This window comes from Mytilus californianus, unplaced genomic scaffold (genome assembly GCF_021869535.1).
Source record: "Mytilus californianus isolate M0D057914Y unplaced genomic scaffold, xbMytCali1.0.p SCAF_7, whole genome shotgun sequence".
Lineage (NCBI taxonomy): Eukaryota > Metazoa > Mollusca > Bivalvia > Mytilida > Mytilidae > Mytilus > Mytilus californianus.
The window spans coordinates 92581246-92600317 of NW_026262723.1; the positions used below are offsets into that span (position 1 = coordinate 92581246).

General features: G+C 31.3%; 1 protein-coding gene across 6 annotated transcripts in view; it reads right to left on the reverse strand.

Moving 5' to 3' along the window:
• Positions 1-16911, reverse strand: part of LOC127708677 (protein pangolin, isoforms A/H/I/S-like) — a 65967-nt gene extending 49056 nt beyond the window's left edge. For 5 of the 6 annotated variants that reach the window (XM_052213783.1, XM_052213782.1, XM_052213788.1 and 2 more), the window contains exons 1-2: positions 16664-16911; positions 16472-16535 (exon numbers count right to left, since the gene is read on the reverse strand). In XM_052213783.1, the coding sequence (XP_052069743.1) occupies positions 16472-16535; positions 16664-16813 (214 nt within the window). In that variant the 5' untranslated portion in view covers positions 16814-16911. Of the gene's footprint in view, positions 1-621; positions 722-16471; positions 16536-16663 lie in introns of those variants that run through there. The other variant, XM_052213785.1, reaches the window with a different exon arrangement.
• Between the last annotated feature and the right edge of the window lie 2161 nt (positions 16912-19072).

Below are 19072 nucleotides of genomic sequence, written 5' to 3' on the forward strand. Positions count from 1 at the left end.
AATGGCAAGAAAAATTTATTTTTCTCGTCTGAACTTATATCCCAAAAATGACCAACCCCTCGTTATTTTCTCAAGATGTCTTATCACTAAATCTGTAGAGGCTGCCCAAAACATATCCTTTCATACATTTAACAAATAAAATGAAACTCCCTTCATTAACATTATATCTCAACAGATTTGATAAATTTCAATATATTAGCTCTGCCAAAAATTTCGACATGAGGATCTTTTTTTGAAAGTGTCAGCTCTGTGACTTGAGAAAGAAAAATTTCACATCTTTTTAAATGCAGAAATATCAAATTATCCGTTTGAGCGTTTCTATTACAAATGTTAAAATAAGAATCGCCCCATTGCAAATATTGCTACTACAAACGTGTGAAATATTACTCTTTGTAATAGGCTATCAACACAAAATACATTTATTTGGACTCCTGGAACTTCAAAGATTGTTGGACCAACAGTAGTGTACAAGTCTAATGAAATTATAGATATAAAAACATTCAACAGTCCTACAATTTATGAGAAAACCTCTGAAAAAGTGTACAAGTCTATCCTACCTTGAAATTGCGTCCCCATCTTCTCCCCCTCTTACAAGAATATATAACAATATTTTCTCCTTACCTTATAATTGTATTGTCCCCATGCTGTACCGAAAGTAGACTCCTAATTCTATCAACCACTTGGAAAGGTTTCTCAATGATATATACAGATAACTTTACACTGTATACATCAAAGCGCGAAATAAGTACTTTAAAATACATAACTAATTATGCAATAAAAACTGCAAAACCAATGCATGAGACTGCAATATGCCAGGTCGACTCCCTTACTTTTTACCCATGACCCTAAAAAACATAAAGCCAAGAATACAAACTCTGTGATCATCTAATCTGTATTTCAGCAGCAAATTTTGTTAGATGTGTGGCCATCAGAGTTAGCAAACAACTAGATCAAAGGCAAGATCAAAGAACATTTCAAACTACAAAGAAACACAAGCTTTCCAAATGAGTGGTGATGGCTGGAGCCAAACTGATTTGCTGTTTTTCATCTTTTCAAGAATTTTGCATTATGATTGCATAATGGGTAGAGAGTAATAATAAAGAAACTAGTGAATGTTTTATTTATAAAAAACTGATATTTCAATTTCAAAGCTGATACTATTATTTAAAAAACTAGATTGATTTTTTCACTAGTAATGATATTTAATTATTTGTTTTTTCTCAGTTAATATGACATTCTATACAACTAATGTATCTAACAAAGAACAAATATTTCAATATTATTTCCACTATTTTCTTTTGAAGATATAAATTTATTATAAGTACATTTATTAAAACTGTTATTTTTAAAGGCAATTGTTTGCCTTGTGTGAGCCAAATTGAGACAATAGGTTCAATTAGGTACATGTAGAGGAATTTTTCAGTCAATTTGTTTCATTAATACATTAAACTTTGTTTATACTTTTTTTTTTAAATCAAATTCAAGATAATTAGAATATACATTTATTATAGACAATTTTTAATTATTTCATATTTTTTACTTCTATGAACATGTATGTGAGGGGCATGCTGTTAGTTGTCTAAACCAATTATCATATTCTAGAAACAAAGTTTCACACCTTTTTCTTATACCTTTTTTCCATAATGTGATGGAAGAATATTATTTTCTACTTAACAAATTTTGGCAACTGGTGTTCTAATCACCTTTTTACAATTCAAAGAGCAAAGAATTTGTTTGCAACATGTTTTATATGCTGAAACAGTATTCAAAAAACATTTTTGATGTTTCAGGAGAAATTCATTAAAGTATCTTTTTGAAAAGGAAAAAAAATGTTGCTGAAGTTTGCTTAACAAAAATACATATATCCAATTGTTTTATTACTTTAAAGGAAACTATCACTTATAATTTTTTGTGCTTCATTTTTCTGGATTTAACACTCAGCCAAACATTTTAAACCCAGGGAGGCAGGGATGTAGAAATAGGTAGAAATGTTAGGAGCTATATTACCATATGAGACTGACCGTTTTAAATAATCGGTTAGTTGTAAAAGAAACTGAGAATAAAAGTTGATATTTATTGAATTAAGCAAGCTCCATAGTGAGAAATAATTTAACATACATTCCTATACCATCCATCATCCTAGTTTTGCATTCTGCTTGTTTACAAACACTGATTTTTATTTGAGTTTGGTATACATGTATCTATTTAACAAATAGAGCACCTAGCACAATATGATCTTGCTTCCAACAGTTGGAAATTTCAATACAGCAAAAATCTTGTAAGGGTTGAGGAGATTTCAATACAAGCTACGATTTTTTTTTAACTTTGAAGATTTTGAAACATCATAAGGTACGGTACCCCTGCATTCCAAGAAACGGCAAATGAAATGGTCTTTTACATGTACATTTGAGACAATCATGTTTTGGTTTGAAGCATATTAATCGGCATATCAGTTGTCAAGAGGAAAAGGAATCACATCTGTAACCTCGGTCTTAATCAGCATACAAGAATGTGTTCACAAACAAAAAGATTTCTGCAACAAACGAAGAAAAAACAAATGGATTATGATAATCAAATAAAACCACAGAAAATTCTTTTGATAACACTGAATTAATAAGATTTCAATGAAATGTTGATAATTTGCATAACCCCCACATTTCTTCAGGTATGACAGTGGTACTCAGAGTGAAACTGACAGGTGATAAAATTTCTTTTGATGTGACATAGCCAGGTAATATTGATCACTTGGTCTCTTTAATTAGTACCTGTATATTGATTTCCTTGCTGTGTTGATGAAGGAAATCTTAATTTAATGACAATAGACCTGTGCTTCATTTTCATGTACGAGCACGCATTAAATCGTTTGGTCAGTATTAATAAAATATTTGTGATTTTAAAACAATGTGAAAAAAAATTAGTAGATAAGCTTTTAAACTTATGCTCATCTTATGCAAGACAAAAATAATCTTTTAACTGTGTGATCAAATATGTCCAGAGAAGCAAACAGAATAAAAGTATAAGCATATGTCACATGAAACAAATTCTTAATTTAAAATAAAAGGGGAACGAGTCCATGGGACACAGATGATGCCCCCGCTTGCATATCATATAAAGTTATAAAGGTACATAACTGAAGAACGGGAAAAGTGATGCTACCCAAATTTGTACTTGATCTGAGTTTTGTGGTAATAAGTATTGTGTAGAAGTTTCATAACATTTGGTTGAGGCAAACTTAAGTTAGAGAACAGAAACGAAAAATTCAGCAATTTTTCCATTTGTAAAGGAGCATAACTCCAGAGCGGTTAAAGTGACACCACCAAAATTTAAACTTGATCTGTATTTTGTGGTAATAAGCATTGTGTATAAGTTTCAAAACATTTGGTTGTGGCAAACTATAGTTAGAGAACGGAAACAAATAATTCAGCAATTTTTCCATTTGTAAAGGGGCATAACTCAAGAATGGTTAAAGTGATGCCACCAAAATTCAAACTTGATCTGTGTTTTGTTGTAATAAGCATTGTGTATAAGTTTCAAAACATTTGGTTGTGGCAAACTATAGTTAGAGAACTGAAACAAATAATTCAGCAATTTTTCCATTTGTAAAGGGGCATAACTCAAGAATGGTTAAAGTGATGCCACCAAAATTCAAACTTGATCTGTGTTTTGTTGTAATAAGCATTTTGTATAAGTTTCATAACATTTGATGGAGGCAAACTTAAGTTAGAGAACTGAAACCAACTTTGGGACGTACAAACGAACAAGGGTAAAACTTAATGCCCCTCTGCTACGGCGGGGGCATAAAAAAGAGTATTTCCCAATCCAACCAAAACAAATTCCCGACCAGAGCTCAATATAAATTTTTGCCTTGTTGTGTTGTTGGGTTGCTGGTACATTGGCAGATATCCAGCATTAAGTTTTACTTACATGTGTATTTAAAGAGTTTATTGACTTGGCACTATTGAAACATTCTCTTCTAGTATTGAAATAGTCTAAATGATGTGAATAGACCTTTTGTCGATCTTGTTCGTCTATCAACTGAATAAGATAAAGCTCTAACCAATGTTATAGACAATGAAGGCTTGTCTTTTTATCATGTTTTGTTACTGTCACATTGATGAATACCCCACATCTCTTTTTCTTTATAATATTAACTCCAAACATTTAAAGACTACAAACAAAAAAATATTTTAAAAACACAAGTTTACATACAGTGTACAGATAAAACTTTTTAAAAATCATGAAACATAAAATTTCAAAGTAAAATCTTCAAACAATAAAAATTATAAACAAAATTAAGTCTTATATGAACACATTTGAAAATTAATAACAGAACCTAGTATAAATAACAGGGGATGTGGGGTAAACGTAAATGAGAGTTGAATATGACAGCAACCCAACAAAAAAATATAACCAAATGACATCTAAGAGTCCACACATACAGTTTTCAACAATAGACAGGTATCTATACAATATGTTATGACCTGTAACCGCCATGAAATGATGAATGCCGACTTATTGAGTAAAAAATGTACATGTGATGTCATGAAATGAAGGTGATTGTAAGCTCCTTATATTTTTGATTTATTACATCTGTTGTATGTTGTATGTTTAAAATCACTAGAAAATTTTGAAAATTAAGCATAACAAAAATTTAACCAGGCATGACAAAATCTTTATATGAGTAAGTACATTAAAAATCGATGAAATTTGTAATATTTATTATTATTTTTTCAAATAAACATATTATAAATGCACCTTTTTGTATATCCTATACACATCATTTGAATATACTGTAATGAAATTGGTTTGTTTAAATTTTACCGAGAAAAAAATCTTTGTTCAAAGTCCAAACACACAAAGCGCAAATATAAATGATCCACATCATAAATTTTCATGCAAGTAAATATTCCATGCCAATCCCTTACCATTTAAAGAGAGATCCATTATAAACATTAAATTATTGTCAGGCAGTAAAAAACAAGCTGCCGCTTCTTTCATTTTGACCGATCAAATAAAGCCTGGATGTTTTTTTGCTCTTTTTAACTATGACCAGGAACAAGGAAAGGACAAGACAGAAAGTGATCATCCGACGGATCATGACATGATTTCCTAGATCTTGAGATTCTGAAATAGACTTCTAGCCCTTGTACCATGTTGTGCTCAGTGTAGTTATATTGATCTTAGGTGTTGGCCATTGTTTAGAGAGGAAATAAACAATAAGCTTCGTGCATCTCCACCTTAATTATAAGTTAACAATACTTAATCAATGGACCATTATCCTGTATGTCACATAGTACACTTTCTAAACATAGTCCTCCAATTCTACATGATACAGTCACACGCTATGATTGGGTGACTTCCTTTTTTATAGTGATTTTGATATTAAGCAATAAACAAACTTAAGAAGTCCTTAAAACTTGCACTTAGACTAGTTATTTTTTTTTTCTTCATCAGCTGATTTATTTTTATGATTTTTTTTTTTTTTTTCAATATGCTTATTTATTCATCATGGTTAAAATTTCATATTACATATCTTTTAAATATCAAAATTTCTGATCAAGAGTAATTAAAATTTTGGCATTTTCCCTTTATAACTCACCTTTTTTTGGCTTGAAAAATTGGAAGAGAAACTGTTTTGATTCATTTCCTTTTATTTTGCAATTCATATTTGTTAAGAAGTTCAGATAAATTTATGAAGGCCTTGTCCTAATTTATCTAAACCTGAGTAGAAAATGTCTTACCAAAATGGGTCCCTATATCTCTCATATACACAGGAGAGTATTTATAGCTCCACATAAATACATTTGCAGACCCAATAACAAGATTGCAGAAAGAAAACTTGAAAATGCCAATGAATTAAATGCTAAATATTTGAGAATACAGAACTGTTAGCGGCCTAAGCTATTTACTCAAACATTTCAAGTCCAACACGAAATATCAAATTTTAGTCAATAACCAGTAAAAACTATTAACAAAATAAACATTACAAGAAACTTGATCATCTTTTAAACTTCCATTTGCAAAGTAAGGTTTAAAGTTACAACAATATGAGGTTTTTTACTTTGACCAGTCACCCGATGAATGAGACCAAGGGGATCATATATACCAACATAACCTGTGACATTGTTCTTTATTATCCACCTAAGGTAAACAATATCACCCCCAGACAAAGATACACAAGAAAAAGGTCCAATCATTACTTTATCTCGATCAATTGAAAGCTTACAAATTATTTAGTAACCTCTTCAATACAATTTTTTTTCTCGGGTGCATATCACTGACAGGACGGTTATCTGCCACACAGAGACATTTTTAATTAATAGGTACTTAACGATGGTATGTTGATACACATCACAGTTTGACCTTAATAGACCAAACATTGATCCCACAGAATGTTCATATGTCAATGGATCTAATAATGAAACTCAAAATATCCTTTCTTTTACTTAATACATGTATACATGAATACATAAGATTGCTCATTGTTGTAGTAGGCTGCAGCAATAATATCATATAAAAATACTCGACCCGTTTATCTTGACATGACAATAAGTATTCCATCATAATAAATGACACTATGAAATCTACCTTACCAATAGTTTTCTCTGACTTCTATGAGAGGAAAATTGATGTAAACACCAACAAACATCACTAGCCTCCTGACGAAAATACTATCATTTCAAGCAGCTTGTTACCTCAAAATGTACATGCTTTGTATGAACTAAACTATGCACATGTATCTGAAAAATACATCTGAAAACTAACTGACAAACATGACAATTTTTTCCCTAACCAACAAATTGAATACACATTTTAAATTATCTTATTCAAGAAAAGAGGTTTATCGTTTCTCGAAGATTTTGCATGGACAAAGAAATTTCAAAATGATGCAGAATTCTAAAATAAATATTGGTTAAATTTGTAAATTTTTAATTGTCTCTGCAAAAAGAGGGTGAAAAAACAAATGACCTGCTTTCATCCCAAAGCTAACAAAGAAATATATATTGTCCCACATTGAACAATATACCACTTTTAATTCAATCTAAATTTTCGTGACATTTGGTAACTATCAAAATCTCAAATATTCCTTCATTAAACTTTTTTTCAATTTCATTAATTAAAAATTCCATTCCACCATCTTGTACCATAATGTGAACAATAAACCATGAGTCAACAAATAGGAAAGGTGTGCTATCTACCTGGTATCACCTGACAATTACCTTTTTATTGATACTGACTTCATTTTCCCAATCAAATTTCTATTGAAATTCTATGTCCACACCTGATAAATATTTAAATGGAATGACCATGTCCACTTATTTAGTTATATCTGTCTCATATGAGTGATATTTCCATATTTACTTAGTGAGTTATTTAATCCAATAGGTAGTAATAAAAGTACTGTGTTCTTATAAGGTCAATATATACCTAAACATACCAAAATCTACTCAACTGGAAACAGATTCCATCATAGAAATTTTTTAAGATAAGATCAGTTCATTGAAAAAGGTCTACTTCATCAATTTTTTCATCAGTCCAAATTTGGATGGATGGATCGGTGTTAAATATCCAGTGGCAAATATAACATGCATATTAGGACGAGAATGTAAAATTAATAGTTTACAAGATATCAGTCTACAGAAAGATATGTAACCCTACCTGCACACAAAGATCTTACTGAGAGTCTATATTCTTTATTCTTATTGAAAAAACTCCCAAGATTGCTGGGTGGGCCTTTTTCAAGATCTGTCTCTGCATCTGAATATTCAAGTCTTTGATTTAATACTGCCAGGGATCAAACTGCAACCTCCTAAACTTTAAGCAGCAAGGTACCATGAGACCACAATAGTTATTGCAACTGTTAATATCTTGGTCTTGTAATGCACTAATGACATTGTCACATATTTCTGAAACTTAAACTGCACAATGGATCATTTAATGTCAAGGTCACATGACATATTATAGGGAGACAAATACTTTAGTTAAACTATTCACATATTACAAGTAGATATTGTGAAGAACAAAATCTAATCCTATAAACTGTACCTTCACCAAAATCAACCAAAAACATTCAAACATTTAGTCAAATTTTGGGGAAAAATCTGTTATTGGTAAAAATCCAGAAAAATGCCTGTTTTCCCCAAAACTAGTTCAGTATTCAAGTCCGCATCCAGCCTGTATAGCACATGTTCAGAAGAAAAAAACACAAAATCGCAATGTTTCATAGAATTTTGCTGTGTTCGTCATAATAAAATTTAAAAATAAAATGTAAGCAGGTACAATATTTAAGGTGAAATCAAAATGATGGTGACAATGAAATATTTACTAATTTAGTTTGGTTTCACAATATGGGATCTCCCATTTTTGTTTACCAGCCATTTGGACAGGTGAGTTACCAATATTTATCCACCCACTAGAATGGATGTCAGACTAATTTTGATGATAATTCTGACATATTTCCAGGAGCCTGCCTAACATCAGGAGGCATGAAAATGAGGTCAAGACCCTTTATGTCAGACAGACATAAACTTGTCACAACTCAATAACCAAATATTGTTGACCACTGAGGTAGTCCAGCAGATCCTATCCTGATAACTTTATCTGACCACTCAGGAACATGTATATTAGATATACTGTTCTCAGGACCACTGAAATGTTAAAATGAGGTCACGGTCAGTTAAAATCATTGGCTCTCAAGGTCTCCTTTTATAGACTAACTGAAACAAACTTTGGGTGCCTAGGTGACAGTTAGGATTATTATTTGTTAATGTTTATCACCAGTAATATATGATCATTAATTATTGGTGTTTAAGCCACTTTCAGCACTATTGGCTGTATGATTGATCGATTGATTGTTGGTGTTTAAGCCACTTTCAGCACTATTGGCTGTATGATTGATCGATTGATTGTTGGTGTTTAACACCACTTTCAGCACTATTGGCTGTATGATTGATCGATTAATTGTTGGTGTTTAAATTGATCGATTGATTGTTGGTGTTTAAATTGATCGATTGATTGTTGGTGTTTAACTCCACTTTTAGCAGCAGCAGTCAGTTTTTATTGGTGGAAGAAGCCATAGTGCCCATATAGAACCAAACCTGCAGGAGCAGCAGCAGTATACATGTATGCCTTCAATGACTTTGTACTAGATGAGCTTTGTCTTGAGTTGTATGATCAATGCTGATTTCTCTAAACCAATATTCATATGTACATCCTGGTGCTAAAGTACTAACGTACATAGCTTGTGATAGTCCTCTGGCATCAAACATAAGAATCAACCAAGCAGCAAAAACTTTTAATGGTTAAAACTCTGTACTTTTACTTTTCAACATATAATTGTGAGAAAGAACAAAATTTCCCTTTTAAAATGACTTGTGTAGGTTTAGTTTAGTAGAATCATCTAAGGCATGTATTACATATAAGGAGCTATATAAATTGTGTACATTGTAATGTGTACATGTTAAATATTAAGGAAGAGGTTTACATTAGTCATTAAATCAGTATCTTTATTAATAAGGTGTAGGATATTAACAATGTCCTTATATTTCACAATGGTACAATTGACCTAAGGTCATTTATGTCACAGTGTCAAGACCTTTGATCTTTCACCTTTCACCAGAGGGGTACTGATGTAGCCACACAAATTTCCTCATGAATTATAAATATTCATAATTTAATACTTGTTTTAATGACTTTATAATCATGTCTTCTTTGATCTAATTACTGACCATGATTCTTCAATTGACCTATATCCTAGAAGCCATATTACATTCAAAATGTGTCCTCACATGAACCAGGGGATAGAGAATGAAATAAAAAACAGGAATCTTTGCACTAGAATGGTTTTTATCTGACCAATCAACCTCCTTTTACTTTATAGAGATTATTTAAAAATTTGGAAGAAAAATTGAAGTGATCTGTACCTAACATCATGTCTATAAAATGTTTTTGCCAAGAAAGCAAATAAAATGAGAAATGAAGTATTGCCTTCTGAGTCTTCTAAACCCTTTTCTTCTATATTTGAAAAGTGATCTCATTTAAACTTTTTAGCAGGTTTTATAACATCTGAATAGATTTTTTTTCTTCAGCAATACTCTCATTACATGATGACACACAAAAATCAATGTATATTAAATCCATTGTTCAAGTATACTACATATATATTTTTCTGTTGACTGATTTCATAGTTATTACTTGCTAAGAAATGTGTTACGCTCAGTAAACACTATAATCACATGATGAAATTAATTAAATCTTTAAAATAAAATATTTATAAATGATCTAAAACAAAATTGAATTTTAACATAAATAAACGAGCCTCACAGGAGCAAATAAACATTTAACATAAATGGCAATGATATGTTAAGTGCATATTGGCCAAGTTGTTTCTTATATACCAATATTTTTGTTTTGCTTCACAGTGCAAAGCTATATGTTACTTTACATATTCATGTCATCTTGAAATTATTACATTGTGTACTTAAATCATATCTATTCTGATTGGTTGTCTTATGACGTGGCTAAGGTTCTATTGGCTAGAAGGAGATATAGTAATTGTGAAGTCCAGTACAGTGAATACAAAATGAGGAGATTTGATATGATTGCCAATGAGATTAGCTCCAACAGAGTCCAATCGCCTTGATTGGAACCTTTGGTTCACAGCGCATCCTTCCACAAGAAAAACCCAAATTGTACAGTTAGCTATAAAAGGCCAAGATATGACAAAATGTGGACCGATTCAAACAAAAACAAAAACAGATTGATTTATGACAAAACAAATATAACAGACAGCAACCAGCTTCCTTTTGAACTTCCCTTGTATGAAGGAATAAGCATAGATATACATGAAGGGGGTTCAAAACAAAGTCTTGCTATCTCGGCCTGTTAGTATTACCAGTACATTGTAAATTCAACGTTTTAACAGGTCCGTCAGGAAAAGCTTTGATTTAAGTATACAGACTGACCTTAATCTCAAGCGCTTTTGCAGGTCATAAATGTACAGCTTGACCAATTATTTGAAATTTAAGAAATTATGATCTATAAATTGCTTTAGGATGTTTGTTTTTTTGCACTTCCCAACTCCCTTTAATAGCATGGACAGTGTCCCTTTGTAGAAGCATACAACAATGCATTGGACTGATTCCAGTTGATCCAGATATAAGAACATCAGCATTGCCTACATTTCCAAATGTCTGGTCAAGTGGAATTGTACTTTATTATTGTCTTGAAACATACTGATTTTTAAAGAAAATAAGAACAATAACTCTGGTCAAAAGCAAACTTTACCAATAGAATAAAGATATAAAAGGATTTTATAAGAGGCTTAAGTGGCTCTTTATAATTATAATCATCTGTGATATGCATATGTTGGCCTGCTGTCTTACTTCCGGAGGCAAGAATGACAAATATTGTTTTGAAGTTGGTACATACTTCACAATTGTTTTTGCGCTCCTGTTTTATGTTTCAACTTTAACTTTTGTTTAAAAAGCTGGGTGTTTTTTTTAAGACACTCCGACAAATCTAAGAAAAATCTCTGATTTTATTTAGAGACCTTCAACTAGATGGCAAATCAGATAAACTGATTGAAGACAAATCCGGCCTGCTAATGTTTTAGATACAAATATAAATAATGGCGCTCAGAAATCCACAAAAAAGGAACAGTAAGAAAGTATTATTGCATTCATCTATAAATTTAAATAGAAAATATTATGCTAATTTAATGTTCATTTATCAAAATGTATATTATAAAATAAAGATGTTGAATTAATGAGTATACATCAGACAACCCAGTGAAAACCCCGATGACATGCGGACATGCTGAAATAAGCATGAACCGTGCTTTGTACTAGACTGACACTCTGAGTCAGATTTTTAATGTGCTAACAAGCTTACAGGATTACATTTAACTCTACATGTAACCCTAACCAGAAACAATATTGTAACTTTGCTTGAAATTTTCAAGTATTTATAATTTTATATTGACATTGCAAGTGATGTTCCAAATCTATCCACATTCAATAGTGACCACTGATGTAGCACAGTAAATGGATGGACTGTGAGCCAGACAGGCAGACAGACATCACATGCAAACAGGATGCATATATAGCCATTTAAGACTTTAAAACAAAAAAGCCTGACTGAAGACATTTCATTCTCAATTTTCTTCAATAAAGTTACTATGAATAGTCAATTATCCTTTTTTGGTGGCAGAACATTATGGAGACATTAAATGATTGCATAAGCTATGAGCATATACAGCTCTTGACATCAGGCATATTTTCTCAAATGTAAGATCAGTATAAATTTTGAAATGACGACCAGGCAATAAAATGTAGGAAGAAGTAACAGGATTATGCCCCAACATGCTTCATTCAACATAACAAATACAGTCAATATAAAATGTTGAGAATATATATCTTGTTTCCTATATATTGTCCATGTAAAATTTCTAAAACAGTTTTCTTTAACTTAGACTATATATATCCATTGCTGGTCCTACATATTTTTTCTTATGAAGGCTAAATAATATACTTCATAAATTAACTTGAAACTTGCCTCCTGGCAGAACAAATAGGATGGGTAGGTAGGTAAAATGTATCTTCTTTTAACTGAGCTTTACCAAAAATGCCATAAAATTTGTAAGAAAAAGCATGAAAACTTATGCTAGGCAGGTTGGCAGGAAACACAACTATAAATGTTTTGGCCTTTCAGAAAAAAATGGCATTTCTTCACAGAATTTCCAAATTACATCTTGTTCCCTTCACTATGAATGAGATACTCAAACTAGGTCATGGATCATATCAAACAAAGAAATATTAACATGTCAAACATGTTGCATGCCAAAATTACTTTGTTAAACAAGCTGGAAAGTTGAAATGGTCATATTAATATGTCTCTGGTGATGATAGCCTAAATAATGCAATGTCAGTATACATAATCACATATCCTAGCTTTTCTTATGGCAGAATGGCTTACATCATCTACAAAGCATGGTCTAGTCCAGTATATTTTGTTAATTCTCTTTAATGAATGCCGTTTATTCAAAATGTACTTTTTGACTTCTTTAAAATTAATGAAAAATCTAAATCTGCAGGGGAAATAATTTAAAAATGCAAAATAAATCAAATATCCAGACTTGGAACAGTATATCTAACAATATATATTTAGTCAAAATATATGTTCCTGATCCAGAGCTGCAACTCACTGTGAATTCTTGAGAAATTGCACACATTTCAATAATGGCCATGGCAAAAACGTTGAATTTAATGATCAATGGGTCACATTGTTTTCCTAGACTTTTCCTTTAATACATATAAAACTATGATTATTACACATGCTTGAATCAAAATTGAAGAATTCAAATTGATGGAAAGCTGCTAAGTATTTGACTGTTGGACATTGTTAGGTGAAGACTGGATGCAAGAATGAAGTGCCACAAAGCCTATAAGCTAAAATCCTTTAAATGACAAATTCAGTTAAAACCATGGTCCAGGGTGATGGATGGAAGACTGAACGTGTTTAAATTATTGATACTTGTTTTTAGCCACTATCAGTACTCAAGGTTTTATCATGATGGGAGTTTGTATCGGTGGAGGAAGACGGAGTAAACTGAGAGAATCAACAACCAGCTGCAAGAAAACTGGCAATCCTAGTTAATTAAGATCAGATTCCAATGCATGTTGCCACAAGTGGGTTTGAACTCACAACATCAGTGTTGACAGGCTACTTGATTACATCCACTTCATTCGAACTTGGGTGGATAGTTGTCTCATTGGCAATCATACCACATCTCCTTATTTTTATATAGTGAGCACTGCAAATGACCTACTTAGACCACTGTCAACAAACCCCAGTACTACAAGAAAACTATAGATCAATACATATCAGTGTTCCAATAAGGTGCTCCCCTACTCACCAATGCAAGAAAAACTAAAATCTTGGGAAGTAAAAACTTTTACTCTTCTTTGTTTGAAAGTAGCTTATTTTGAGAAAGTCCCTGCAGTCATTTAAGTGAATATCTTAAAATTAAACTTGCCAAAATCTTAAATAAGACCATTCCTTATTGGTTGGAATAGCAACCAACATAAACCCATGATATTCTTTCAAACGATTGTTGCTGATGTTGTGGTTCACAAGATTAAATGATTTTTTTCTTCAAAATAATTAGAAGCTAAAAACTTTGACAAAGCAAAACAAAGGCAGTATGAAAAATAATTGAGTTACATGCAGATGACACTGCATGACACAGTCCTCAAAACCAACATCCAACTTAGAACTGGAGTGAAAAATGCTTTAGAAGCCCTAAAGTCCAAAATCCCATGATTAATGCTTAGTCTGACAATGCTTATGAATTTTAAACTTTTCTATTCAAAATTTGTGAAAGTAGAGATAAAGTTCTTCAAATTGGGATAGACTGGTTCATTAAAAAGTTGATTGATGTCTCAAACAATTACTTACATACAGAGAGAATTCAGTTTGGTTCCTAATTCAAGATTTGTGTTTTCAGCTTTGTGTTTATATATATATATGAATTGTATTTTTCTGAGACAACTGCCTGGTTTCCTAACCACTGAAATTTGCAAACTGTACATATCAACTGCCAAATTTTTTTTTTATGTTTTTTGCTAATTATTGTGTTATTTTTGTTTTGCTGTTTAGCCAAAATCTCCTTTTATTCGCTTTATTTGTTAGAAAAGTTTTGTCTACAAATTTTGTATGGAATTTGAACATCATATTTTGAAGTCTTCTGAAGCAGACTGTCAGTACCAGTTGAATGTAAACATCTGTCAATTACTGTTGACAACTTAATCATATACCCTCAGAAACAATGGCAGTAAATGAAGTCCGCCCATTGTCAACATCTACATGACTACATTATGATGACAGAATACAGATTATTGTAAACAAACAAGTTTCAGATGCACCAAAGCACAGTCCCTTAGCAGCTCATAACAAGGCTAATTTTGGAAAGTTAGACAATTTTTGAAATTTATTAATTAACTTGATTTATCAAAGGAATAAACATACCATAAATAAAAAATTGCTGTTCGAATGAGTACATTAGACTTTAGGTTTTCAAGAAAAGATTTTTTTTCAAATTTTGCACCTAATTAAAAAAAAACTGAATGATTTTGTCTGGCCATTGAAAGGCTGAATTGTGTTGTAATAATATGTAGATGTTTTTGTTTAAAAATTGTATAATTTTATTACACAATGTCACTATTATATGTCCCCAAGGAATTTACCTTTTTTCAAGATGTTCTCAAAAAAGCCATTTTAGACCTAATTTTTGTATTAAGATCCATCAGTATATAAAGGATTATTCTTTGGTTGGAGGGCATGTTCAGCTTGGTTACACTTATAATTAATTTAAAGTTGTCAAACCAACAATAGAAATATATCTTCTTTTTGAACAAAAAACCCAAAGATATTTACTATTTCTTTTGTTCACAGTGTTTTTGTCTAGTTGCCTCTCAAATTTAAAACTGAAGATAACAACTTTCCAGGGATCATAGGAAAGTCCAAATCTTTGATAACAGTAATAATATGATAATTATTAAAATTGAACCCAACATGCACATTTTGTAAAATGACAAAAAAAGACTTTCTTAAGTTTATCAAAACTTTTCAATAAAATATTTCTATCTGTATATATATCAATTCAAAGCGCTTTAGTCTATAATTTTTCGATATAACTATGGATCATTCATCAATGTCTTCTGGAATATATTTCTATAAAACACTTCTGTTATGTAGATATATATAATATTTGGACTCAATCAGCACAAAATTGTTAATAACAATTTAAGTTTTTTTCTGTATCATTGGTAATCTATTGGTAAGAATTTCACTTCTTTTAATATTCCACATTTTAACAGTTTAAAAGGAATGGGAAAACTGTTGTTTTGTTTGCCCTCACATTAACTTTTAAACTAAATGAATCAAATGCCTTTTGTATGTGAAAACAAAAGATAATGGATTTTAGACAGAAAGGATATTGTTGTCAAAACAATTAACATATTTAATTGACATGTGTTGTGATTTCAATCAAATCTGACAGACTGTGATCTGATTATCTAATTATCTGTACAATAAACAACTTCCACTCTCAATGACCATTGGTCAGCTAAGCTTATCTGACCCAATGGTGTTCATTCCCAAACAATTCAAAATTGGAGGATCAAACTTGACTCTATTAACTGAAGTGTAAACATAATCAAAAACCTGAATTATGAATCATCTTATAAATAAAAGTGCAAGTGAATAAAACTGTTGTTACGAGTAGTAAATAAATTTACAGTTCACTGACCAACACAACGTTTTGAATAGGAGGTTCCATTTTCTTATAATAACTAACCGAAACAATAAATAACAGAGTCGTAAAGCGACCATAATATTATCATGAGATAAAAATAGAACGGTGTACTGCTTAACAAAGATCAAAGGGAAATGTATTATGATTAAAACTTACCATCTTCTCGCCCGTTTTCTGTTTTGTCACCGTCGTATCCGTTCCCCAAACTACCATTTTTACCCTGCAAAGAAAACAAAATTCCCTTATATTTGCAGCAAATATCCTCGTTGATGTATAACGTATCACATGGTTAGATCAAAGGGTAATTCCTCCATTGATGTAATTATTTCAATCAACATTTTTACGAACCTCTTCGGTTTCCGTTACTAAGCCTAATTTGTCTTCGGATAAATTTTCAGATGATCTCTTTTCCTCTTCCCCTTCATCTTTATACACTTTCACTTCGTCATTTGAAAAGAAGTCTTCTGAGCCGCCAGAGTTCACATGCGGCATTGTCATTTCACCAAAAACCTAAATAAATCCCACTCTTTTTTGTGCCACTATCTCCCATACACGTTTGGTTTCCGCCATGAATAACTTGTGAAGACATTCAGATGGGAAAGTACCCAATTGGCAACGAGCACTTTACTTCACAGCCAATCAAATCTCGGCTTACAAAATAGGTTCGGCACGATAGAGGTCGTCGAAAGGGACACGTATTTATTAAATTTGATATTTGAAACAATAAAATCAACTTTGCTGAACATATATTCCTAAAAAAAAGTACGAAATAAATTAAATTATTTTTCAAATTGATTAATACATCCAAAATAGTTCCATGCTATTACTTAGTTTATGCAATAATTGCAAACATCATGTCATTATTTACATAAGTAATTCGATTTTAAATATCAGAGGAGTTTGCCCCCAGGTACCTTCCCTTTGATGTTAGAGCTCTACAGTTGAAGTAAATGCGTGCAAGTGCAATGAAAAAATGATGTGTGCTTCTCCTTCGTTTTGCAATGTGTTTTGATTGCTGGAATAATTGATTTTGATGTGATTAGTAAATATTTTAGGGTTAAATTAAGAAAATTAGCTTTTTGAAGATGAAATGTCATAGGAAAACGGTTATATAAAACTGATATTTTAAATGATATAAATTATTATAATTTAAATTAATTTATTTAAGTCATATATAAAATGGACTTCGTATGGACTTATTCAAACTGTCCTGGACGAAAAGAGTTTAAATAGCCTCCATTCTTCTTGTGCGTCTTAACATATAATGTTTTAACACAGAACCTTTGATCTCCTGTTTATCTCAAATCTCAACGATCCGATAGATGGGCTTGCACCCTAAAGGTCAAGTGTTCAGGGAGAAAAATTCATTGATTTGTTCAAATTATATCTTCAATCTTATATTTTTTGTGTATTAGTAATTATTTAAACAAAGGATTTGTCATTTTCAACGGTAAAGTGAAATGTGTTATATGAGAAATTGGAATTTTTGTATTAAACTCATTCCGTCGGTTTCCTTTGATCTTTGTCGGCAAGCCTTTGTGATACCTTATATGGCAGTTCAGATTGAACATTCAGTCTAGTTTGTTTACAATTTGTTTGTCTTGTAACTATCGCCATCTAGTGGATGCGACAAGGAAAATTATACTTTTTGGTCATCAGAAATTAATGATATGTGTTTTGTATTTTGCCTTTTCCTTAACAGGTAAAGTAATTCCGGGGAAAACGGAATAATCAGAGACTCATCGCATGCATTATGCATTTTTCTGAAATTTTGTGAGAACTATTGAATGTAGATTTAAAGAGTACGTGGTTTACAAGAAAACATCAAGGATATCATCTTTCAAATAATCTGGAAATGTTTATTCCAGTTGTTTACCAATATCGTCTTCTAAATTTCTTATCAGGGCAACTGTTTATAAACCTATGGTAAGCAATTAATATCCTTTAGTTGAAATATTAGACGAAGTTTATCTTTTAATTCCTCTATTAAAAATAAAATTAAACAAAAGTCAATTAAAATTATTCTGAAAAAAAATAGAACGATAAAACCTGTGTAATAGTAGTCTGAGGTCAAACGTATTGACATATATTTCATTTTACTATAATTCAAATTCACATACTTATATAACTGAATATGAAAACATTATAACAATTATAAATTATTTGGGTTTTATAGTTTTGGTGTTGTTCTTTTCTTACTTTACAATTATTTTTACATATAAAGAAACTAATAAAAATATAAACAAAAAAAGAGGGGACGATCATTTGATTCTGAGGCGGAGGGTATGGCAGTTTTTTTTTTAAATAAATATTATGATCCCTAAACGTTGAAAATAAATATTCTGACCAAGGATTTGTATAGAGAGATCTCACTATACAAATCCTTGTTCTGACCAAACTAGAAAAAAAATAAACAAAAATTCCTTGTTGAATTAGCAACGGATTCTTAAAAGGTCAGGTAAAATTTTTTAATAAATATGCCGATTGTTCCAAATTTGCAATCCGCCCTGCTTTCCATATTTACCAAATTGTCGTTCATCCAAAAGCATTGCAAAATCTCTTCTCGGAAGCCTAAACACACTACATCTTTTTGGGGATATTTTCACTCGGAAGAGGCAATCGAGATAAAAACAGACATGTTTTCAGGCAATATTTAGACCCGGCCTTTTCTCTCATCAGACGTTGGAGATTAAAATTAAACATATATGTGTGTGTGTGTGTGTGTTTGTTTGTGTATGTCATAATAAGCAAATAGAT